At 42.1% G+C, this 22,325-nt stretch overlaps 8 protein-coding genes across 8 annotated transcripts; 2 read left to right on the top strand and 6 right to left on the bottom strand.

The window, feature by feature from the left end:
* Positions 1-111: 111 nt before the first annotated feature.
* Positions 112-4,078, bottom strand: LOC124225025 (uncharacterized MFS-type transporter C09D4.1-like). The gene is made up of 6 exons (XM_046637407.2): positions 3,597-4,078; positions 3,003-3,472; positions 2,733-2,944; positions 2,444-2,547; positions 2,230-2,340; positions 112-2,135 (listed from the first exon to the last, which is right to left on the bottom strand). The coding sequence occupies exons 1-6, from the start codon at positions 3,866-3,868 to the stop codon at positions 1,823-1,825; spliced, it is 1,482 nt and encodes a 493-aa protein (XP_046493363.1). The 5' UTR covers positions 3,869-4,078; the 3' UTR covers positions 112-1,822.
* A 1,007-nt stretch (positions 4,079-5,085) lies between these two features.
* On the bottom strand, positions 5,086-7,946 carry LOC124221684 (uncharacterized MFS-type transporter C09D4.1-like). Its single transcript, XM_046631914.2, has 6 exons — positions 7,412-7,946; positions 6,570-7,039; positions 6,227-6,438; positions 5,859-5,962; positions 5,619-5,729; positions 5,086-5,512 (listed from the first exon to the last, which is right to left on the bottom strand). Exons 1-6 carry the CDS (start codon positions 7,660-7,662, stop codon positions 5,179-5,181), a joined length of 1,482 nt encoding a protein of 493 aa, XP_046487870.1. The 5' UTR covers positions 7,663-7,946; the 3' UTR covers positions 5,086-5,178.
* Positions 7,932-11,540, top strand: LOC124221676 (cilia- and flagella- associated protein 210). The gene is made up of 9 exons (XM_046631906.1): positions 7,932-7,976; positions 8,904-9,241; positions 9,367-9,540; positions 9,720-9,914; positions 10,007-10,191; positions 10,265-10,385; positions 10,468-11,025; positions 11,128-11,295; positions 11,385-11,540. The coding sequence occupies exons 2-9, from the start codon at positions 9,158-9,160 to the stop codon at positions 11,520-11,522; spliced, it is 1,623 nt and encodes a 540-aa protein (XP_046487862.1). The 5' UTR covers positions 7,932-7,976; positions 8,904-9,157; the 3' UTR covers positions 11,523-11,540.
* A 293-nt stretch (positions 11,541-11,833) lies between these two features.
* LOC124224851 (centromere-associated protein E-like) lies at positions 11,834-14,443 on the bottom strand. Its single transcript, XM_046637052.1, has 9 exons — positions 14,219-14,443; positions 13,932-14,117; positions 13,712-13,864; positions 13,539-13,637; positions 13,114-13,422; positions 12,887-13,046; positions 12,365-12,825; positions 11,975-12,271; positions 11,834-11,881 (listed from the first exon to the last, which is right to left on the bottom strand). The coding sequence occupies exons 1-9, from the start codon at positions 14,441-14,443 to the stop codon at positions 11,834-11,836; spliced, it is 1,938 nt and encodes a 645-aa protein (XP_046493008.1).
* A 250-nt stretch (positions 14,444-14,693) lies between these two features.
* LOC124210676 (mitochondrial 2-oxoglutarate/malate carrier protein-like) lies at positions 14,694-16,364 on the top strand. The gene is made up of 7 exons (XM_046608896.1): positions 14,694-14,733; positions 14,808-14,926; positions 15,003-15,218; positions 15,289-15,425; positions 15,524-15,694; positions 15,791-15,890; positions 15,963-16,364. The coding sequence occupies exons 2-7, from the start codon at positions 14,835-14,837 to the stop codon at positions 16,153-16,155; spliced, it is 909 nt and encodes a 302-aa protein (XP_046464852.1). The 5' UTR covers positions 14,694-14,733; positions 14,808-14,834; the 3' UTR covers positions 16,156-16,364.
* An 89-nt stretch (positions 16,365-16,453) lies between these two features.
* LOC124224849 (mitochondrial 2-oxoglutarate/malate carrier protein-like) lies at positions 16,454-16,985 on the bottom strand. Its single transcript, XM_046637051.2, has 3 exons — positions 16,901-16,985; positions 16,716-16,815; positions 16,454-16,649 (listed from the first exon to the last, which is right to left on the bottom strand). The coding sequence occupies exons 1-3, from the start codon at positions 16,983-16,985 to the stop codon at positions 16,454-16,456; spliced, it is 381 nt and encodes a 126-aa protein (XP_046493007.2).
* Positions 16,986-17,064: 79 nt separating this feature from the next.
* Positions 17,065-18,302, bottom strand: LOC138191420 (probable mitochondrial 2-oxoglutarate/malate carrier protein). Its single transcript, XM_069138190.1, has 4 exons — positions 18,238-18,302; positions 17,858-17,959; positions 17,372-17,581; positions 17,065-17,303 (listed from the first exon to the last, which is right to left on the bottom strand). The coding sequence occupies exons 1-4, from the start codon at positions 18,300-18,302 to the stop codon at positions 17,129-17,131; spliced, it is 552 nt and encodes a 183-aa protein (XP_068994291.1). The 3' UTR covers positions 17,065-17,128.
* Positions 18,303-18,325: 23 nt separating this feature from the next.
* Positions 18,326-21,541, bottom strand: LOC124224848 (IQ motif-containing protein H). Its single transcript, XM_069138189.1, has 5 exons — positions 21,384-21,541; positions 20,829-21,275; positions 20,243-20,744; positions 19,007-20,177; positions 18,326-18,936 (listed from the first exon to the last, which is right to left on the bottom strand). Exons 1-5 carry the CDS (start codon positions 21,539-21,541, stop codon positions 18,326-18,328), a joined length of 2,889 nt encoding a protein of 962 aa, XP_068994290.1.
* Between the last annotated feature and the right edge of the window lie 784 nt (positions 21,542-22,325).

Below are 22,325 nucleotides of genomic sequence, written 5' to 3'. Positions count from 1 at the left end.
CTATGCGGATTATGCAAGAAGTTATTAGGGGAGCAAAAGAAAATTATCGTCGATGCGATAAGTTTTTTGAAAGCTGGTTTGAAAAAGATTGACGATTAAAAAATTTTAGTCCCCCCCCCCCCCCCTTCGGATTTTTTCAACCTTATCCCCTTTCTCCGTTTGTAATTATTGTACAGAACGTGAAGTACTACGAGAATGGCCTTAATGTGATTTGAGACTTGAAGTAAAAATGACGGAACTTTTGACCTATTGTACTCTGTATGTAAAGTATTGTACTAATTGAAACGAGAACGGCACCGAGAAAAAATAATAAAAAATCACTAATTGAAATCCAAATATTTTTTTAAAGATTATAAGATTTTGACAATCTTTTCATTTTAATTGATTATTATCCATCGCTTAACACTAAATGTGCACTGTAAAATATGCCAAGTACAAGTTGGTATTGAGGCGAAAAGATTTCAATAAATATAAATATACGAATATCAAAGCTCCTAGCTTACACGAATCTTTTTTCTCACTCCGTATATTATCGGTTTATTCAGATATCTTCGGTTTTCCATGATGTCACGATTTATCGGTGCATGTAACAGAGATTATTACAAGATTTCACATCAAGGTACATAAACTTGAGACTACAATTTGAAATATCGCTCGTATGTACGTATAACGATGATTGTGTTCCTGTGTATGTGTACATATATGTATAATATGTATGTATAATTGGCCACAAAAGTGAAGAAGAAGAAAAAAAAAAAATTTCGACAATATGCAGATATATATATACGTATACTTAATCACTCGTGCCACTTCTTTAACGTTTTTAGGTCATTTATAGAAAAGAAAATGTGTATTGAAAAATTATCTTAATAATAACTACTGTGCTTCTTTCCATTCTCCTTCGTCTGGATCAAAACATTCGATCCTAACTATCTATTGGAAATTCAGTATATCGAAATGAATCGCTGAAACTGGTAGATAAAAGTGAACCATACACTCCAAAACGGTTCAAATAGTTATTCTTTTTGACACACATTTCTTAATTTACATCCACTCGGTGTGATAAAATAACAGAATGATACGTCGCACGAAATTCCCTTAGGCCTCGATAATCTGTATGCAATTAATTATTCGCCGAAAACTATTAGCTTTTAATCCGTATGTAAAGTATTGTACTAAGTAGAACGGGGACGGCACGGAAGAAAAATAATAAACAATCAATAATTGGAGTTCAAATATTTTTGTAGAGATTATAAGATTTTAACGATCTTTTCATTTTTATTCATTACCATCCCTCGCTTAACACTAAATGTGCGCTATAAAATATGCCAAGTACAAGCTGATATTGAGGCGAAAAGATTTCAATGAATATAAATATGCGAATATCAAAGCACGTAGCTTACACGAATCTTTATTTCTCACTCCGTATAAAAAAAAAAAAAACAATTTTCGACAATATACAAATATACATATACGTATACTTAATCATTCGTGCCACTTTTTTCACGTTTTGATGTGATTTGTAGAAAAGAAACGTGTGTTGAAAAATTATCTTATAAAACCACTGTGCTTTGTTCCATTCTCCTGATTTTCCTAATAAATAATAGAATAATACGTTGCACAATATTCCCTTAGGCCTCGATATCTGTATGCAAATAATGCATCGAAAACTATTAGGTCACGGATATTTTCGGGCACATAACGATTTGTCGAATTCTGATATTACCAGATAAGTCGCACATTTGAGTTGAAAAAAAAAAAGAAAAGAGGAACATTGTCATAGTAGGTACCGTAAGTGAGTCTTTGTCTCCGGATGTATCAGTCAGGACTTTAGTGGTTTCAACGGCGTATCGACATTGTACCCTTCGTTGGGGTGTTTTTCAACATTTTGACGCTTGAGCTCGATTTCGGTAAATCCGGAGGTTGCCAAGCCCAAAGATAGAACAGCGATGGCAAATCCATGAACTACTATTTCTCCGTAGTTTCGCAGTAAGCTACTAATGATCACTGAAAATATCCCGCCGTAAAGCTGATTCCCGAACATTAAAAGCCCCGCATACGCGTCTTCTAATTCAGGATAAACAACTTCGCCAACCAATTCGAAACCTAGACTTCCATAACTGGCCGCAAACAAACTGAAATGATAAAAAAAATATATCATACCATTGCAGAGAAAATGATCCCCTTGTGTAACGATCAGTTTTTGACGAATTTCGAGTATTTTCTTACCCGAAAATCATGAAACCTGTTAACATAAGCCATCTGATTTCCATCCTCAGTCCAACGGCAAACAGGATTTCTCCGACAAGAAGAAAGATGTAGATGAAGACACCGAGTTCTCTGTAAGAATGATAATCGTGGTATCATTTACATTGCTGTTAATATTTTAAAAAACTACTACGTTTTATCTGTATCTCTTTTTCTTGTCTTTACTATAACATACTTGAACTGCTTCGTCTTGTCCAAGATCATACCAAAGGTGAAGGAACAAAAGTATCCCGCGATTACAACCAGGATACCAAGCCTTCCGACGTCTTCTTCCCCGTTCTTAAAAAAACGAAGACGAAGTGACAACATTGGTTAAATAAATATGCGATTTCCGAAAACTTTTGTCAACTGCACCGAATCCCTCCAAAGATGAAATTCAGTAGCAATTGAACTTCAAACTTTAGGATCGGAAGTATTTCATCCTAAGTGGTCTGAATTCGGAAGAGATTCTCTTTACGTTATACCTCAAAGTGATCCAGAAAATACGGGTTTAGCATGTAACACATGGTGCTGAATAACCCGTAACCCATGCCATAGGTGTTCCAAACAGCGAAGAAACTTTTGTTGGTCATGACTCTTTTCACAGTCGACCAGAATCTTGTATCTTCGACTTTGCTGTGAGTTACTTGAAGAGCGGTAGCTCTGCTGGGCGGCACGAGTGGTTCGTCCTGAAAAACTGACGGATTATGCATACATTTTAACGTTCGTCGAAGGGCGAGCATCAGCCTACTCACAAAGAAACAGAGCAATCGTCACCACGGTGGAAAAAGCTGCCGCGGACAAGAAGACGGGCGACAATTCCCTGCCAATGTCTTCGACGTTGTCGTGATTCCTCAGGATCATCCGTGTGACGAAAAAGGACAGACCAATGCCAAGCGGTCCGCCAAAGAATGCGATCGACGTCGCAGTGGCTACTTGATTCGGACCGAACCAAAGAGCTACCAATTTAACCGGTCCGGTCAGGCTGAAGACTTGTGAAAAGGTGATCACCAACTGACCAAGGACAACCGTAACGAACCGATCCGGTGACAGAGACCAGAATATGATCCAGGAGCCGATCGAGATCCCGATCGAACCGATCAGGCAGGCCCATCGCAGACCGACGCGATCTATCATACAGCAAACCGGCATGATCATGACAACGTAGGTCACCTGAAGGATCGACGAGGTCCAGGAAACCGTTGTTGGAGAGACGCTGTAGTACCTGCCCAAAATTTACAACAAAGTTCTATAAATGCTGGAGCAAATCGACGGGAGGATTCGCGTGAAAACTTATATCGGTATCCTTTGTAAATTCCCGTGTAATCTCACGTGACGTTGGATCTCACCGGGAAATCGTTTTGCCGATACATGAAAACTGCGTCCAATGCGGGTCGTTTGATAATGCGTAGATGAAGAACAGTCCCAACTGGAGCCAACGTCTCTTGTACACTTTAAGCTCAATTTTTGCTCCAGTCGCGTCCTCCTCAGCTTTCCTTGTTTTCTCCACGTCCTTTTCCGACAACGAGCTTTTATCGCGATTCGCAATCGGCGTTATTTTAGCGCCGTTATACGTTGTCAAAAACTCTCTGGCACTGGGATCCTCGTCCATTGACACCATCTTCTTTCAACTTAACGATACTCGGCGATGATTTTTGTAAACGAAATTGGCTCCTCCGACGATCTTACGAAAGATGATCTTCGTCTCGGTTCGTTTATCCGAGTAAACTTACTTCTTGCCGACGCTGCTTGACTGAGAGTTAATTTCAAAGTGGCAACAAGGAATCGCAACGTCTCTGACCGAAGGGATTGTTGAAGACAGTTTATCAAGCATCGAAAAGTAAAGAAGATTAAAATGTTGAGAGAAGACAGGCGTGGTTTACTCAGCGCTTTGTTCACATATCATTTACGATAATATATTTCAGGCATCGTGCAAAGTGAGAACATCAAGGTCGTTCAGATATTCACCAAGTGTGGAACGGCTGCGGTAGAGTTAAGAAAACGCTTCGGATACTGTGTTCTGAATACAGATCAAGATAGGTTCGAATTCATTTTTAAACAGGTAATATAACGTAGAGTGCGGGAAAATGATTGCGGATGAAATCAGGAATTCAGTCCCATGATATGACTTTGACAAATTTTTATTTCCAATTCTTATCATCAGATATGTTTTTCTTTCTTTATTTTCTTCCTTCGTTTGTTACTTGTTATTTCTCACAATCTTTGTTAATTCCGAAAATTCATAGCCGTAATTACAGTTGTCGAATGACGAAACTATATCGTAAGATATAATACCGTAGAAACAAATATTGGCACGTAAAATTATGGTTAGTCTTTAAACTTTGTACAACCACCTCCGTTTCAAAAATATACCAAAACTTTTATCTAAATTCACTAAATCTTATACAAATTAACTCATACGTTGCCGCGAGCTGCTATCTTCAAGCAAAGTAATCACGGTTCTGCCGTTCTTTTATTGAGTTTAAATTCATTAACACGTCAGAGTTTCACAAATGTTATATAGTTCGTTGTTGGCCCAGCTGGTATTGAAATAGCTAATAACTTCCGCGAAAGTTCTCTAAACAGTCGTATGTCTCGTATGAATAACAATAAACTTTCCGAGGAATAAAAAAAACAAACAATACGCTGTAGAATTGGCTGCTTTCGACGTGCGCAGAATTCCGCGCTTCTGCTGCTGCTGCTTCGGACGAGAAATAACCAATGATGGAGAGCCATTTCAGGTACGCTGCAAGTCCGAGGCGTAAGATAATTGCACTTACAATTGGCTATTATCGAGGGTAGGAGCGTCATGGTACAACAATACGACAATCGAGCACGTATCCGTCGGGATGTATTTTTTTTTTTTTTTTTTTTTTTCTACGAAAAACAGAAAACTGGCAGAAAATTTAACCAGCACACTCGTTCCGTGTCTCACAGTTTTGTCTGGATAGTCTCGGGTTCGACGACTTGCGATTCCGCGACGCGATTCCGTTTAGGGTCGCAGTGCTCCTTGGCGTTTAGCCGTTTAAGATCGGTCTTAACGAATACGACCAGCGCCAAGCCTACGCCAACAACAATGATAAGGCAACCGTGAGCTACGACATCCCCGTAAGTCCTCAGTAATGCACCGGCAATCACGACCATTATCGCACCGTATAACTGGTTCGCCACTCTGAGCAGTCCAGATGTCACATTCTCCGGTTCTGGATAAGTACTCTCGGCAGCCAGTTCAAACCCGATGCTTCCATAGGTGACGCCGAATACCCTAGAGTCATAATGTAAACGTCAAAAACCCAGCACCGGTAACAATTAGTCGGATGTTGTTATCGCCTGCGGTTAATTGACGTGATTAACGTAGACAAATCGATTACCCCAATACTATAATAGCGAGGTAAACCACCCATCTTATTTCCATCAACAGTCCAACGGCGAATAGGATTTCCCCGACGAGAGTAAAAGCGTAGATGAAAATGTTGAGAGCTCTGTAAACGTTAAAGGCGCGCGTTTGTAAAGTGCGGTAACGTTTCATTTACCGAACCGTCGAATCTCTTGCTCAAATTTATCCACCGTACACACACACACATATATATATTTTATACATGGATACTTACTTGAACTTTTTCGTCTTGTCCAATATCATACCAAAGATTATCGAGGCGAAACTTCCCGTGAACCACATTAGCAGACCGAGCCTACCTGCGTCTTCTTCCCCGTTCTAAGTGACGAAGATGTATTTGTACGGTTAGGTAGAGCGAATTTTTTAAAAATTTCTTCTCGTTTTTTTCACGGAATGTCGGGTCCAAATTATTTATACCTACGCATATACCTTTGTAACGGCATTAGAAACTAAAATTTCGGGTGACCAACGCACGTTGAACTCGTTCGAGAAACCGTAGCACCTGAGACCAGACATTCCGCGATTATTTATACCCCACACACCTCGTGTAATACGAATCGTTGGATTCGTAATTGAAGTTACCTTGAAGTGAAATAGCAAAAATGGATTGACCAGGGCAGATATCATGTCCAGAACCCCGCCGCTGATGCCGTACGAATTCCACAGCATGAGAAAACTCTTGTTGCTGAGAATTCTCTTCAACGTTGGCCAGAATTGTCCGGCCTCGGCTTCGCTGTTGGCCTTCTGAAGGGCTCTTGCCTCACTCGGCGGCAAGCGTGGTTCATCACGAAAAACTGTAAAGTCATAAATTATTAATGAACGAATGGAATACGCACAGAGGTGGCATGGTAATAACATGATGTAAACAGCGAGACTTTGGTAAGCAAATTACGAATGCACGCACAGCCTTTGCAAGGCTACTCACAGAAGAACAACGCGACCGTTACAATCGTCGAGAGTATCGCCATTCCCAGGAAGAGCAGAGTCAGGTCGTTCCCGATGTCCTCGATGTTCTCGTGGTCCCTCACTATCATCGGTGTGATCAGGAAGAGCGTGCTGATGCCCATCAACGGGCCGAAGCAGCCGATCGATGTTGCCGTGGCCACTTGGTTAGAGCCAAACCAGAGGGCCGACAATCTTACCGGGCCGGTCGAGACGAAGACCTGAGCAGATGCGACGATCGTTTGACCGACAAAGGCGACGACGAAACGGTCCGGCGATGCGGAGAAAAATTTTATCCATGAACCGATCGAGATACCCAGAGAACCGATCAGACAGGCCCATCGGAGACCGACGCGGTCCATCACATAGGAAGCTGGGAGCATCAAGGCTACGTACATCACGTGGAAGATCGTCGAGGTCCAATCTACGGCCAATGGTGAAACGCCGTAGTACCTGCGTATATTTTAAAATTCACAACGTTTCTATTCACGATTAAGCGTTAATACGTTAATACGTTGAGAAGTGAGAGGATATTTTTGTTTCTTTTTTTCTTTTTTCCTCTCTCTCTCTCGGAAGCAAGTTAACACCTCTTTCATGAATTTTCGCCGACCGCAACGTTTTGACTAGGATATTATTATACACCTTACAAGTATAAAATGTATTAAACCGTTTACCGGGAACCTCGGTTACGCGGGTAAGCGAGGAGGTTTAATTACAATGCCCAAAGCGTCGAGAGAGAAGGGAAAAGAAATAAATCATCCTCCATCGGTTAGAACGTCTTTGAATACGCATAATCGTGCAGGTGTATGATTGCGGGTTTCTTACTTGGAAATTATATTTCCAACGATGGTGAACTGTATCCAATGCATGTTGTTAGATGCACCGTAGATGAAAAAAAGGCCGAGCTGAAGCCAACGGCGTTTGTAAACTTTAATCTCGGCCTCGGACTCGGTTTTCTCACCGTCTTCACCGAGCGTTTTTTCACTCTCGAGAATAGCCGACATTCGAAAATCATTCTCCTGCACTGTTATCACTTCCGGAGCACTGGCGAAACCCTCGTTTATCGCCGCTACCATTTTCGTTATTCACTTCTACGTGTAAAACGTGCCGCTACTCATCTGACCAATACCCAATTTGGCACAGTTATTTTCAAACAGAGAAGAGCTTTCTCACCGGGTCGACGCGAAGCAAGGTTTCGTTAACGACTAGAGACCGTCCTTCCTGCGGACTTGACTTCGTGTTGACTCTTTCGTTTAACTACCTGCACGAACCTATCGAACAGTCGTTAAAATGATCGAGATAGTCAAAATGTCGTTTATTCTGGACTTACTAGTTCTCAATTCTACCAAAACACTAACAAGCGGACCAACAACCACTGAACAACCTGCCGGTACACATGACTATAATACAACCTTCTCGTACGCCAATCGTGGAGGGGAAAAAATTACGGTGTTCGAATGTATATATATGCATATATACATATATATATATGTATATATATACATACATATGATATTTGTACGCATAGATAATTGACAGTGAGGGCAATCTACGCATAACCATGGGATTAGGTGCGAAATATCAGATTTTTTATTTACGACAGCGTATGAATATTACTTCATTCCATTTTGTATCGTTAACTCGGAGCGTTCATTTATTTTAGATCGATTTTAGCTTCCTCCGGTTAATTACCAATAAATGTTCAATCATTATACTGTTTTTCACGATCCGCGTATGAGGATTCGATGTGATTTTTATTTATTCATTAATTTGTTTCTTTGTTAGTTTTTTCTTTTTTTTCTCTTCTTATTTTTTTGTATAATAATGTCAAGCTCAGCGTCAGCTATCGACGAAGGCTAAATAGTTAGCAGCCATTGAGTCGAAGTGCGTGATGTAATAAGGTAATTGAGTAGGGGAAAGTGGTCTAAAACCGGATGGGTATAAGAAAAACAGAATATTATCTAATAGACTTAGGGGGATTTTTAAATACATGGGTACGCGGTTATGTATCGTCGTTTTCAATATTCAAAATTCTAGAGAGCAAACTATTTGAATATGGTGACAACAACGATCACAAATACGACGCGTACGATCGTGTCATAGGAATTTTCGTGAATGATTCATGGTCGAGATTTGTTTTTACAAATTCATTCTCTGGCGCGTATTCTCAATTTCAGTTACAAGTGACAAAAGTCGAAATGAGCCGAAAGATGTGATAAAAAAGTAAATACCGGGATTTCGGTAATCACTTTTTTTCAATTCAGAACGTTAGTTTGATCGCTTCATATCGACTACATGGTTGTCACTTGATACGCAGTCACATCATGCAGCGTGTAATATCGATTCAACAAATTCCGGGCATCTCTAACGGCAACTAAGAGACGATCAACGATTCGATTCATTGCCTCGCCATGCTTCCGCTCGTTTTGAGAAACGTAGCAATGTTCGTTTCGTTTTAACCTGGTATTTCGGTTAAGATATCAAGCGATCCGTCAAGTTCGCGCGCTCGGGTTACAACGTTTTTTCCAACCTCGTCGTCCCCTGGTTTACATCACCGTCGTCGATTCTAAGATGGTGAATAAAAATCAGCAAGTTCAATCGAAAATCCGTACGTTCTACTACCTGGAGCCCGGGCAAAAGCTGAGTAGCACGAAGGTGAGATCTGATTTTAATTTTGCGAAAGATAGGCGAAGGTGATCACTCGAATGTTTGAAAAAAACCGCCAAAATACTTGGACTTCTATTTTTCTCGCTTTGCAACGCAAATTCTTACCGTTAAAGATCTCCGAGAGAAAGCTGATGCTTATCGCACCCCGGAGCGAGTACAAGAGGCTCGTCGACTACACGAATCAATCGGAAAGAATGACGGTCGTTGCTGAAAAGGAGAGAGCTAAGCTGGCCGCAATTAGGAAGGCAACCTACGAAATGTCGAAGCATTGGAACAACACAAACGAGGTATACACCTATCTCAAATTACCGTCCCAATCAGCCCGGGGTTCTGTTAATTCTTTGTAATGACGTGGAAAACTCTGGTATTCCCCAGACGAGAACCAATGAAATTATCAATGATATAATTAATAATTGATAGGATAATTAGTAATCCACTAAAATTGGAAATCCGTGCGTATCGACAGAACGTGAAGAGGCGCAGGAGGGCCGAGCTCCTGGCCAAAAGAAAACAGGAAGACGAAATTCGCGCGCGATTCGCGAAGGAAATTGCCGAGCAAAACGCGTCGGAGAGGGAAAAAGTTGTGGAAGAAGCGAGGCGGTTGTTGCTGTATAAAAAGCCTCTGTGCAGGCTGCTTAACGGGGCTCTTCTCACTTCCGAGGTGAAATGTTTTTCCTTCAACCCTTAATTTAAAGGGCCGGAAAATTTCAAACGACTCAAGACGCGTCTCGTATTTGTCGCAATTTCGCGCAGTGTTTCAGGGAACGAGACGCCCAACTCGCGTTTGAGAAAACTCTTCGAGGTGTCGACGAGGAGCAGGAAAAAGAGTACGCGAAAATCCTGAAACAGGAAGCCGAGGACTTCGAGGAAGCGGAGCGTCGGAAGGCCGCCGAAAGGGAGAAGAAAAACAGAGCTTACGGAGAAGAGCTTAAGAAGCAGTAATCATTCACTATTTTCGAATCAATTACTGCGCGAGGAATTTTGTTTTTTAATTTGAAAACTCGATTTCAGAATCGACGATGACAGGAATAATTTGAAACGGGCTGATAGAGAGGAATACTTAATGGGAAGACAAGATCTGATCAATATGGCACGAGAGATAAGAGAAATAAAAGAATGCGAGGATGAACAGGTGGGAGTTAATTATAATTATACACTTCACACCACCGGCCTGTAAACACTTCGTCATCGAAGCGTCATAATTCGATTTTCAGAAGCTGAATCGCAAGAACGAGCTGAAGAAGTTAGTGACGGACGCCATTAGAGAGAAGGAAAAATTCGAAATTGAGTCGAAGCGTGAGAAAGAATTTTGCGACCGAGCCATCGAGATATTCGAGAGATCAAAAAGGCGGATTGCCCAGATTAGGAAAATCAAGGCGCAGGAGGAGTTGCAGGCCAAAATGCGCCACGCTGAATATTTGGGTGAGCTTTGTTCGGAACGAAAAAAGTTCGCCGCTGCAACGTCGAAAAAACGGTTGGACAACGAAGATGAGCTGACGCGTCAAGCCCGGGAAGAGATCGAAGCGAAAGAATTGGCAATGATTGAGGCTAAGAAGCAACGAGCACTGGAGTTGAAAATGGAGTGCATAAAACTCGGCGAGGAAGCCGCGAATGAAAAGCGAAGACGAGATTACGAGACGAAGGAGCTCAACAATTGGGAGACACTGCAGAGACTGAAGAGGGACGAATTTAACAAAGAGTTTGAAATTAATGAACGCAAACGAGAGTGGGAACAGAAAATGACGAATGCTAGAGACCTGCGACAGCAAATGGTGATGATGTTTTAAGAATTGACTAATTCTTCCTTTTCTTGATTCATTCTTATTTTTAACAATAATCAATTCATTTCATTTCATTTCACTCGTTGGTTAAAGTCCGAGAACGAGGAGAAACGAAACCGTGAGAAGCGATACGAGAATGATGAAAATTCGGCAGTGGCAATTATCGAAAAAACTAATAAAAAAGTATTGGAATACGGTCAGCAAATCCTGAACGAATCCAAAGGCGTTAGACCGCTGTATCCTATACTAAAAACAATCGAGGTTTGATAACGTTTCAAGTTTTACAAATATTTAACAATCCGTTACTTGTCTGCGGAAATTAAAGACTCGTAATTTTATTATCGTTACAGAAATTCAAGATAGAAAACGGACTGGTACCAAGGAAAACTTGCGATGAAAATAACGTTTTGGCACCGGCCAGAAAACCAAGGAAACGTACGCCCGTTTGCTCTGCTCCAGTGCCGGAACACGAAGTTGTTTACATATGAATTTTTGGCTCTGTATAAGATCCTGACGTCTGTTGTATAAATATATGTTTTTCATATCTGACATTCTGCATGTATTTCAACGTTTTGTCGGTATTCGATTTTTTTCTGTCGTGAAAAAAAGACTCTAAGGCCATAAAGGCGGTTCCACCGGCACGACACAGTGGTAAATTTATTCACGTCAAGTTGGTGCGAAAACAACAAGTATCAAAAGTATGTAACAAAAAAACGCTGTATTGATGCAAAGCACGGTATTACGTGTACAACTCGAGTGACTCGAACTTGTTTCAGTCAACACTTCACCGAGGAAGTATCTAGTCGATCGTTTTCGCCATCGAGTTATTATCCAATCCCAGGAAAGACTGAAAATTTACAATTGCGACGAAAGTACAAGCTTGTAGTCATATAATCAATCAACGACTTTATATTTGCGTCAAGTGTTGTTCTAACATTACCTTCAAAGAATTGATAAAGGTAGTTTTTTCAGGAGTGCTCTCCGACAAAGTTGCTTCATCTGGCGGTGCAGTTTTTAAAGTATCATAGCGTATTCTGTTTCGAATCATATCGAGCCGTTTTTCCTCAGCAGAGTTCAATACCGCAATTACTTCCGGTCCCTCGGGAGTTCCTTTCGCAGGATTGACATCCGTGTTAATTCTCAGGGTCTTTATGTGGTCCATCAATTTGTCGACGGTATCGACCAAGTCTTTGACCTCCTCTTCTTGCCTCAGAAGAGCGTACTTGTATCTAGATATCTGGAGGAAGACGGTGAATGGGGCATAAATCACGGTCGAAAAACCGAACAAATTGCCGTATTCCTGCAATTTGCATTATAAATATTCACTCACTTCGAGAACCAACCGCTCTCTTTGCTTTTCCGTTTCCCTCAGATGCTGTAATTGCTTGGACGTATATTTGTACGTGTCTCTGTCAAGGGTACTGACTATGTTGGGATTTTTTTCACTCTTGTCCAGCAAAGCTATGTGCGCTGCTCTAACTTCCTCAAGCTCCGCAACCTTCAGACGAAGCTGGTCTCTTTCTTCGGCAACTTTGCTCGTCGTTTCACCGAAAATTCTAAAAACACCCGGACCCTCCTTCGTCACTCGGTCGAGCTTCGTTCTGAGCTGTTCTCTTTCCAGACAAGCCTGACGGAGTTCCTCTAGTAGATCATTCGACCTGCTGGCCATACGAAGCGCTTTTACTTCGCCCTGAAGTCGAAGACAATTCTCCACGAGTACCTCGATTTCGCGTTTCAAGTCATCACGCTCCTGTTTTACCTCGTCGAAGTTCTTCAGCCGTTCGGAAATTTCTAGAAAAGAACGTCAGCGTGTTCAATGCCGATAAACCGCAATGTAGCTCGGAAAATAAACCTGCGTTTTCATTGTACAACTTGACGAAATCTGAGCTCAATTTTTCTTTCTCTACTTTGGTCATCGCGACCATGGATAGTTCCCCCCGTTTCACCATGTCCGGTAGCTCCAAATGCGTCCTGGAACCAGTCTTTATATTGTTCGGGTCAATACCTTCGATCTGAAATTTATTTCTCAGTTGTTTGCACGCTTACAAGCGAAATTTGTTGGAAAATTTGGTTGCACACCAGCACCTTGTTATCGTTGTTTCCGCTTAGGACCATATCCGTTCCTTCCAGCAAGCAACACTTCTGTTTGTGGTTTCTATAATTTTCTCTGAGTTTGTCGATTTCACATAGGAGCTGACTTTTCTCACGCTCAATCACCGCCAGGTGAGCATAATACTGTCGCTGATCAGGTGGAATGGAGTAAACACGTTCCACCAAATCGATGCGCTCTTCCTCGATCAAAGCCAACTTCTTTAACTGTATCTTCAGCATGCGTATCTTGCGTTGAATATTTTTCGTGCCTTTTGACAACCTTTGAACGTCTGTGAACTGCAGTTAAGTTTGCTTTTCATTGTATATTTAAAACCGGACCATTGACCGAAGGTAAACCGACCGTCCCAGAAATAGTGAAAGGGTTTCAACGACTGCACACTCATGCATCTTACCTCGTTCTCACGACGAAGACAGCTAATTTGAACGGAGTTACTCGTGCCTTCGAGATCTTCGTCAATCACGCCCAATCCCATAGCTTTCACAAGCCTTACCTAAGCACAAAATTTCAAAACTGCAGGGTTACGTTCGACCGAATTCGTGTCTGTGAAGCAAAATCACGTCACACCTGATGCCTCATGAGTCTTTCTAGACCGAGCAAAGTTTTCGACACATCTTTCCGGACCAGTGTTTGTTCAGTGGGCAAATTGTTGTCGTATTTGAACTTGTCCAGTGCCATGCACATATTTTCGTTTTGACTCAGTGCCTCCGTCTCTCGACACTGGAATCAAAGAAATTATCCAAATCATCGGTATTAGCCCTTAAAGATTCGGGTTTAAGATCCTTACGGTCTTCTTTAGCTCGAGTAATGTTTCTTTCTTCATAGACATGTTCAGGAAATGGTAAAGCTGCTCTCTTTGGCCGTTTACAAGTTTCTGCAAGGTACGAATATGCTCGTCTTTGCTAGTCAAAATCGTCTGAAATTCCAGCTGGGATCTGGCCGCTTTTTCCGAGAGAATCTCATTGTCCGAGTTCTGTTCCAACAGTGGATTAGATAGTGCCGAGACTTCGAAGTGGTTGCTTTGAAGTTCTCGTGGTTAGATTACGAATTAAATTTGTAATACGTATAATATACTTGGATCAAAGGGTTCGGGCCCTGGTTCTGAGAGAAATAACTGTGAGATTCTTTGACCTGCAATCCTTCTCCAAGCCCGGAATCCGGTAACTTTTTACCTTCCTTCTCTATATTTTCGATCATTCTATTCATACGTCGTGCGGGATTATTATCTCCTTTCGCGAGATCTTCTTCCTCGTCACTCGAGGATGTCGTCCCATCTTCGTCCAAAGAAGTCCAGGACATTGCCTGCTCTTACCAGATAATTTAGAGTTACTAATAAAACGTACAAATTTCTTCACTCAGCTAGAAATCGACCGACACATATTTTGATATTGGTGTATGAAGTTGTCCGTAAATTTTCGTAATAACAAGATCGTAGAATCGACTTCAAACGTCATCCCGATAAAATATCGTTACACGCTCGGTTTTCGAGAGGTTTGAATAACGTAATTGACTTTCTAGAAAACTTGTCCTTCGGCAGTAGAAGTGAATAATTTCAATACAGTGATGATATTATTTCTTCACGAGCTTTGGTAAGAACAATTTTACTCTCTGCCAAAGTTGACATAAAAACAAATAAATAAATAAAAAACAAATTTGTTGGAAGACAAGTATAATCGTATGACGATTGAAAATGACTGAACAAAAAAATTCAACTCAACCCTCGACACCGAAGCAAAAGTCCGTACCTCCTGTATTCAACTTTATCAATGGAGGACTATCAGGGTAAGGTTTGTAGATAAAAAGTAAATGCCTGCATCTTTATCAATCCTCTCAACTTTATGCTATATTTCAATTATAGAATGCTAGCCACATGTGTCGTGCATCCGATGGACGTGCTGAAAAATCGTATGCAATTGAACCGTGACGGAACTTCCATCGTGATGTTGATCAAATCAATCATGGCTGAGGAAGGGTTGACTAAATTTTATCGAGGTTTGACTGCCGGCCTGGTTCGACAAGCGACTTACACCACCACAAGACTAGGGATTTACAATCATCTGCTGGATATGTGGAAGTACGTACGTAAATGGAGAACTGGAAATGAGCTGAAATTATGCCTACAATCACGCATGAAAATTTTTCAGATCGAATAAGGCATCCCCACCCAGTTTTATGGTCCTCTGTACAATGGGAATGACTGCTGGAGTTTGCGGAGCCTTCGTAGGAACTCCGGCCGAAATAGCGCTGGTGAGAATGTCGGCTGATGGAAGGCTGCCACCAGGTATGAGTTTATTCAAGTTTCGACAATTCGTACAAGTCTGAGTGAAGAACTGTGAGGTTCAAAGCTACTTCAATGGCTTTTTTTTTACCAAAGAATAGATCACAGGAGAAACTACAAACACGTCTTCGACGCGTTCTTCAGGATTTACAAGGATGAAGGTATCACTGCGCTGTGGAGAGGCTGCATCCCGACAATGGGCAGGGCAGCTGTTGTAAATGTATCGCAATTGGCGACTTACAGCCAAGCAAAGAAAATGATAGTGAAAACATGTTTGTATCATTCTTGTTAATATGCAGAGACTAAAAATAGGATATCCAGTCTGGAGTATTCAAGGAAGAACGTTGCCATCTAATTCAATTGCACAGGGAACGTGAAGGAGGGAATTCCTCTACATTTTTGGGCTTCCATGGTATCTGGACTTCTTACATCGTTCAACTCCATGCCTTTCGATATTGCGAAAACCAGGTAGTTGACGACGTGATTGCGTATTAATGGGTCTTAATTAAAATGTGCCTTTTGTTTTATCTCCTTTTTTAGAATACAGAATCTCAAGGTATCGGTGAAACCCCCGTCAATGATGAGTGTAATAACCAAGACCGCACAGCAGGAAGGAATAACTGCTCTGTGGAAAGGATTCGTGCCAACCTACTGCAGGATTGGACCTCACACTGTCCTGACGTTCATGATAAACGAACAGCTGACCAAACTATCGAGGCAATATTTTGTCTGAAATGTTTTTTCCGCGTACAACCGAACAGTCGTTCAATGCGGAACACGAATTTTGACCCTTTTTATATTCAAGTACGTGTATAGTATACACACATTTATACTCGGCTTATACTTGTTTTTGCATTTTTCTTATACATGCGTACAAGGAACGAGAAAAATAATTTCATCTCCTTAAATTAATACTTCGTTCCATACTTCCGCGATGGTATCAGTGGTGGAAATCAGTGTAAACAAGATTCAGGCTTGGTAAAACGGTATATGTAATATATTCACATAATGTTAAGACGAGAAAGACAGATTCAACTCTGGAAGTGCGTTAAGTAGAACCTAGTCAATTGGTCCATAGCGACCATGGTGATAACGGTATTCGGAGCCAGTCTTGCATAATAAGGAAGAAATCCACACCAGAGAGATCGGAAACCTTCGGACCTGGATATCGTGAGAAGCATTTTTCCAGTGCCCGGGGGTTTGTCGGACTCTTTCCAATTTTGAATTCTATGGCATGTGGGTAAAGGATATTTCAGTGATTTTTATTATTCCTAACAATCGGTAAACACCAACCTCGTCTTCGCGATGTCCATCGGTAACGAAGCTGTTGCTGCTACTACCCCGGACATCAGTCCAGCGACGAATTGCATGGGAAGACCATCCTCGAAGTGTCCTTTTCAAATCACAAATGCTGTAGTAGTTAACCACGCACTGAGGAGTACTTGAGAGATCCGAATACCATTGGAATTCCGGCTTACCAGTGTCCTTGAGCATCGTCTTGGACCTTGAGTACGTTCCCAATTGAGCTCCATTAGCAATCGCAGCTCTGCAAACCGTTGCCATTGCTCCGGCCCATAGAGTGTGAATTCCTTCCTCTTTGAAGACTCTGAACAGTCCATCAATCGCGTGTTTGTAGCTCCGACGTTTCTCTGGGCAAATACGAATGTCATCTCGATATTTGTGAGAACGCTTATCGGTCTAATGAATTATTTGGATCGTGCAAGGTGGAATTCGATATCGTAACAACCAAGTGGCAGTCCAACGTCTGCGATCATCCGAACCATCACAACGTCCGTGGGTGTTCCAACTAGAGCTCCAATCATTCCAGCCAACATCCCCAGGGATATAAGAGTTGGGTAGTTCAGACGCCCAAAGCGTTTTCTGGGAGGAAAATAAGAGTATACAACTGTTGGTCGATTAAATAGGCGATCGTTACAAACTTCACTTACTCGCATATTTCTGACATGGTGTTGAAAATGCCAAGCCTTGTGGTGGTGTAGGTGATCTGTCTCAACAGCGAGGCTGACAATCCTGTGTAAAGTCCAAGAAGGCCTTGCGCTCTGGTGGTTTGCTTCATCGTGCTCAATAATTCAGATTTATAGACTTGCATCCGAACCTTTAGGACGTCCATTGGATGCGTCAGGGCTTGGCCTGTCACGCTAGCTTGGACATCATGCAAATGTCAGATTTCATAATTCCACGATAGTGTGAATAAGGTTGCCGCAAGGTTATCCAGTCTAGCTTCAGAGCCAAAGTAATGAATTGGTTCTTTGATTTTTCAACGGAACAATGAAACGCAGCTTGAGGTGATGAATTTAAGGAATTGTGGTTGGGACGAAAAGCGCATATAAATCTCTAAATAAACCGTTTTTCGTAACTAGACAAATAAGAAGTAAACAATTAGACTTCAAGCTTTCCCTTCGCTTTGCACTCACCCAGCCAAACCTCCAATACCGAATTTTACGTAGATTGGTACCTGGTGCCTGACCAAAGGTGATTTTTCATCTGTCGACATACCCGTTGGCAAAGTGACCTTTCTACCGACACAGGAATCATAAATTACCCTACCTAGCGCTGGTTTCTGACGTTACGAAATGCCGAATTAAGCTTCATCTGTTTTTTAGATACTTGCAGTAGCCTGGAAGGCATCTAGTATGAATTTGACACATCGGTAAGAACGAATGGAGTTTTGCAAATGGGTTAATTTATTTTTGACCGATTACATATCTCTTTATGCATTGGTCGATAAGTGGCAGTTAATGTTGCTAGGTACGAAGCCGCTGCGCATATGTTAGTCTCGGCAACACCTTTGTACCTGATGGTCAATGCCTGACTTAGATTCTTCAAGTTCGCTGTGACCATTTCCAGACACTGTTTCATCGTGACGTTACAATTGCTCATCATTACGTGAGCGCGACTTTCTCCGTCGTGGAAAAGAACGTGCGATCCAACTCTCGTTTTCGCGTCGTAGGTGATCTGGAAGAGGGACTTATCTCTGAAGCTAACGGCCTTGTGGTAAAGGAAGAAGAGAACGGCAATGTAAAAGATCGAATGGCGCGTACCTTGCATTTTTTGCAAAAATAATATAACTTCGGCCACCGATGGCGATAAAGTTCAGTGTGATGAAGCCGTCCCATAGCGATACCGAATCTTTCCTTCGTTTCGTCCCAGAGAACAATTCGCGACTGTGGATGTCGAAATTTCTTCCGAGCCTGAGAGGACACGTTAACGTCGCTTTGGAAGATATTTTTCTCGGGATCATACTTCCCGTTAATCGTGAATGAGAACCAGTCCAGAAAGTTGTGAACCTTCCCGTAATAGGCATCGAGATCAAGGATCAGAGCTACAGGAACGTCATCGAACTTTCGAACGTAGCAAAATAGGTCGAAACTCGCGTATCCGAAATACCCCATTTCTTGCAACGCTTCGGCGAGAGTCGTGACAACCGTTCGAAGTTTTTCGTGGGGAAAAGAAGTCTGCGGTATCATGAAACCGAAAGCCGTGAACTGGGTTTCTGCAGAAAAAAGACCGATACCAGTTTAAAATCCCTGGAAGCTGGTTAAGAAACAAGCGTGAATTATAACCCAGGTGCATTTGATCCGCGGTTCCAACCCAAACAGGTTTTCGGCGAGACTGAAGTCCCGGGATAAAAACGGCAGCGCTGAGTATGGAATAAGTCTTTTTGTCAGGAACAGCTTGAAGAAGACATCCATGTTTGGTCAGACTGCCGTAAAAGTCTTTCCAGCATTTGTAGTTCGGGGCCAATCTGGTCAATGTGAAAACGACCTTGGGCAGATGTTCGAGAAGTAGATCGAGGTAGGGTTTCCTCAGCTCCTCGGTAGTGGTCCAGGCTTCGCCGCACTTCATTTGCTCGTTTCTAAGCTCGAGCATGAACGGCACGCTTACATTATTGATCAAGAAAACTCCCGTCTGATTTCCGTCGATACCAACGTTCAGCTTTATCAGCCACAAGCAGACTTCGCTGTGCATGCAGATCAGATCCGCCAGCTTCGTGCAGAGGGTCGTGTAGTCCTTTACGTACGGACTGTAAGGGGGCTGATCGATACCCAAACTCGTCAAGAGCTCAGCGTTCGCCGATTTGTTAAACAGCCGCGACTGGAGGCTCATGGACGAACCGAGCCAAGGCACGCGAAGGGTACCAGCGGCCCATACGTCGCACTCGTCCATGACCCAGGGCAAAAGGTAGGCAGGTTTTCCAGCGATCGCCTGCTTCAGAGCAGTCACGGTGGTGTTCGAGTAGTACAAAGTCCTCGCGGTATTGAACGAGCACTGATTGAAGGCCCGCCTCATTGACAACGCGAGGAAAGTCACGCGGTTCTGTATACCTTCGTTTGGCCTAACGGATTCTAGTATGTCAAAATACATTCGAAGAAGACTGTCCGAGGGCTCCACGGGCAGGATGTAAATCACCTCGGCGTGACGGTTTTTCAGAAACGACATCTTCAGCGCCAGGATGTTCTGATATATGCGGAATATCGGCGGTGATATTGAGTTTCTCACGTCAGGCGGATGACCGATGGATGGCAAGTGGATTACCACGTGTGCCTCTTTCACTATTTCGTAATAGTCAGCAGCCAGTTTCGCGTTAAGTTCTTCAGTCTCGTTCAGCGTCACCAACATCTTTTTCAAGTACTTTGCATGCATGTCTCGTCGTTTTTTCACGCACATCCAGGCCATCCAGATTATGCTCGCTGCTACGTACCTGCACTCCGATTTGCGGATGTCCCTCCGAACCTGCGGTTTGAAATCAACACGTTTACTCGATATTCTCGGCGGTGAATATTTTTGGTCTCATTCACCGCGTAGCCTCTCCAGTATCGCTGTATCGTTGTGGCGGCGATCTGTATTCCGGCGAGTAGTTTGAACTGGACTTTCCATCCGTAGAGCCATTCGGCTACCTCCGATTCGTCGTGAAGCATGTGGATCATCTCCTCCTTTGACAGGGTGTACTTTGAACCGTTTTCGGGGATCCGAGAGAGCAGAGCGAAGACTTTTTTGGGACTGAAGTGAGCCGAGGGCACGATATGCTTTTTTAGCCTCGCTTCCATCTGTGGGCAGAGTACCAGAAGCCATTTTGATCTGAGTTGATTTCCGCTTACGTCGAGAAGCTTCCTCCATAATTCGCAATGCGTAAATTGTCCGTCGACGAATTTCAAACTTCCTATCCTCGCCGCTTCCTCTTCAACACTAGCTATTGTCCACGGTGCCGATTCCTCGATAGAATCCTTGAACTCTATCTTACTACCCATCGACTTGATTCCTGCCAGCAGCGAAGAAGCTCGGTCGAATCCACTCATCCTTCTGAAACAGGTGAATTATAACTAATTATAAATGATGTAATTAACGAGATGTGTTTCACGTTTCGCGTATTACAATTAACTCTACCTTCGTTTTGGAATCATCTCAGGCAAGGTGAACAATTTCGTTCGAAGTACCGTCATTTCCTGTTTGAATCTCAAATCGCTTAGATCGAAGGCCGTTTTTCGCGGTACGATCGGTCTCTTCAAAATATCCTGAGTGGGTTCTAATTCGGATTCCGGGACGTTGGTCCACTTGCAATTACATGCTTGATAAGTTTTAGGTTCTTCAATCGATTCCCCTTCATCTTCGTCAGGCGGTTTCCAGCATCTACCAATTTTCTTCAGATCTTTGATGTACTCCTTGTAGCCGACCGGTTTCTGACGCAGATCTGTCTCCTTACCCAAGTCTAACTGTTCGTGGATTTTGTACTCTGCACACAATTTCTGTATCTCCGTGAGATCGTTTATTATTTGGCGATAAAATCTTTGGATGGTGTTGTACACCGCAGTGTTAGGCTCGCCAAGTTCACAACTATTGCCAAGTGGGAGAAAATTTAATCAGTCGATTCGTGTAGCGATGTTGCGACTATACAAAAGCGGTTTCTTCGTGACTTTTTTGCCTACGAGCCAATCGACTTACCTCTTTTCGTAGTCTTCGCACATTTTTTTGCATTGGCCCATCGCGTTCTGTTTTGATGATACGAATTCTGTATCTAGCACCTCCAGAACTTGCAGCAACATTTCTACCGCGTTCGTTTCCAGCTCGGTTACATCGATACGATCGTGATCTCGGAACATTTTCTACAAATTTTAAGTGCACGGTCTCAAAACTCGGAAAATAATAAGCGAAGAGAAAAAAATAATTTTATTTCGAAATTATATATTTGCCAACACGGTGTTAAGGGTAAAGTAGGTTAATGATTTTCGCCAAGTGAACAAATGCACTCTGCAGTTGTGATGTTTCCGACAGCCATGAACTGTAGCCTTTTATAAACGCAATATGAAACAATGAACCAGTTCCGGTAAACAGCAGACATATCACTTACGGTAGATTAAATACGTTACTGGAAATACATGCAAATTACGTTTATGAAACGTCAAGTCTATACATGTAGACCAGGGATAAATAAACGAGTGAAATGAATACGTCTTTTTTTGCGCAATAACCTTTAATGGATTTTATCTTTAAAAAAATACATTTCTCATACTTAATTTTCCCTGTATCCTAACATGTATGAAAATATGCGTATCTGGTGGAGCAAGTTAAAATAATGATATGTCATATCTTTTCTTCTTTATTAAAAGTTGCAATTGCGAATGTAACAATAGGCGACTGAATAGATCATGTTTCTTAGCATAGGTGACGTCACAAACTCGTTTTTTTTCTATCCAACGCATCAGCTATTATTTTTTCACGAACTATTCAAGTACATAATCGAAAAAGTAGGTTATGGAGCAATTGAAGGACAATCGACTAAAATTAGTTTCAGAAGGTTCGAACCTTCGTTGATACTTAACGATTTTTTTTTTCCTCAGTACAATACCTTCTAGAATAACCTGCATAGCCTAGTGAAAAAATTTT

The sequence above is a fragment of the Neodiprion pinetum genome, chromosome 1, assembly GCF_021155775.2.
Source record: "Neodiprion pinetum isolate iyNeoPine1 chromosome 1, iyNeoPine1.2, whole genome shotgun sequence".
Taxonomy (NCBI): domain Eukaryota; kingdom Metazoa; phylum Arthropoda; class Insecta; order Hymenoptera; family Diprionidae; genus Neodiprion; species Neodiprion pinetum.
Note: the sequence above shows the minus strand (reverse complement) of the source record. Positions and strands in the feature narration are given on the sequence as shown.

Excerpts from the sequence above, each read along its gene's own strand:
- LOC124210676 (XM_046608896.1), top strand. The coding sequence starts at position 14,835 with ATGACTGAACAAAAAAATTCAACTCAACCCTCGACACCGAAGCAAAAG. Across the intron at positions 15,219-15,288 it reads CATCTGCTGGATATGTGGAA|ATCGAATAAGGCATCCCCAC; the intron begins GTACGTACGTAA and ends AAAATTTTTCAG. Across the intron at positions 15,695-15,790 it reads GAAAATGATAGTGAAAACAT|GGAACGTGAAGGAGGGAATT; the intron begins GTTTGTATCATT and ends TCAATTGCACAG.
- LOC124221676 (XM_046631906.1), top strand. The coding sequence starts at position 9,158 with ATGGTGAATAAAAATCAGCAAGTTCAATCGAAAATCCGTACGTTCTAC. Across the intron at positions 10,192-10,264 it reads GGAGAAGAGCTTAAGAAGCA|AATCGACGATGACAGGAATA; the intron begins GTAATCATTCAC and ends ACTCGATTTCAG. Across the intron at positions 11,296-11,384 it reads CTATACTAAAAACAATCGAG|AAATTCAAGATAGAAAACGG; the intron begins GTTTGATAACGT and ends TTATCGTTACAG.
- LOC124224848 (XM_069138189.1), bottom strand. The coding sequence starts at position 21,541 with ATGTTCCGAGATCACGATCGTATCGATGTAACCGAGCTGGAAACGAAC. Across the intron at positions 21,276-21,383 it reads TGCGAAGACTACGAAAAGAG|TTGTGAACTTGGCGAGCCTA; the intron begins GTAAGTCGATTG and ends ACTTGGCAATAG. Across the intron at positions 18,937-19,006 it reads CGCGGATCAAATGCACCTGG|AAACCCAGTTCACGGCTTTC; the intron begins GTTATAATTCAC and ends TTTTTTCTGCAG.
- LOC138191420 (XM_069138190.1), bottom strand. The coding sequence starts at position 18,302 with ATGAAACAGTGTCTGGAAATGGTCACAGCGAACTTGAAGAATCTAAGT. Across the intron at positions 17,582-17,857 it reads GGTATTGGAGGTTTGGCTGG|CGTGACAGGCCAAGCCCTGA; the intron begins GTGAGTGCAAAG and ends TGTCCAAGCTAG. Across the intron at positions 17,304-17,371 it reads ACCATGTCAGAAATATGCGA|AAAACGCTTTGGGCGTCTGA; the intron begins GTAAGTGAAGTT and ends TTTTCCTCCCAG.
- LOC124224851 (XM_046637052.1), bottom strand. The coding sequence starts at position 14,443 with ATGTCCTGGACTTCTTTGGACGAAGATGGGACGACATCCTCGAGTGAC. Across the intron at positions 12,826-12,886 it reads GTTGTACAATGAAAACGCAG|AAATTTCCGAACGGCTGAAG; the intron begins GTTTATTTTCCG and ends GTTCTTTTCTAG. Across the intron at positions 11,882-11,974 it reads CCTTTATCAATTCTTTGAAG|TCTTTCCTGGGATTGGATAA; the intron begins GTAATGTTAGAA and ends GTAAATTTTCAG.
- LOC124224849 (XM_046637051.2), bottom strand. The coding sequence starts at position 16,985 with ATGGCAACGGTTTGCAGAGCTGCGATTGCTAATGGAGCTCAATTGGGA. Across the intron at positions 16,816-16,900 it reads GACGATGCTCAAGGACACTG|GACACTTCGAGGATGGTCTT; the intron begins GTAAGCCGGAAT and ends TGATTTGAAAAG. Across the intron at positions 16,650-16,715 it reads ATGGACATCGCGAAGACGAG|AATTCAAAATTGGAAAGAGT; the intron begins GTTGGTGTTTAC and ends CACATGCCATAG.
- LOC124221684 (XM_046631914.2), bottom strand. The coding sequence starts at position 7,662 with ATGGTAGCGGCGATAAACGAGGGTTTCGCCAGTGCTCCGGAAGTGATA. Across the intron at positions 5,963-6,226 it reads TTTTGCTATTTCACTTCAAG|AACGGGGAAGAAGACGCAGG; the intron begins GTAACTTCAATT and ends TTCGTCACTTAG. Across the intron at positions 5,730-5,858 it reads GACAAGACGAAAAAGTTCAA|AGCTCTCAACATTTTCATCT; the intron begins GTAAGTATCCAT and ends TAACGTTTACAG.
- LOC124225025 (XM_046637407.2), bottom strand. The coding sequence starts at position 3,868 with ATGGTGTCAATGGACGAGGATCCCAGTGCCAGAGAGTTTTTGACAACG. Across the intron at positions 3,473-3,596 it reads ATCGGCAAAACGATTTCCCG|GTACTACAGCGTCTCTCCAA; the intron begins GTGAGATCCAAC and ends AATTTTGGGCAG. Across the intron at positions 2,945-3,002 it reads GACGATTGCTCTGTTTCTTT|TTTTTCAGGACGAACCACTC; the intron begins GTGAGTAGGCTG and ends ATAATCCGTCAG.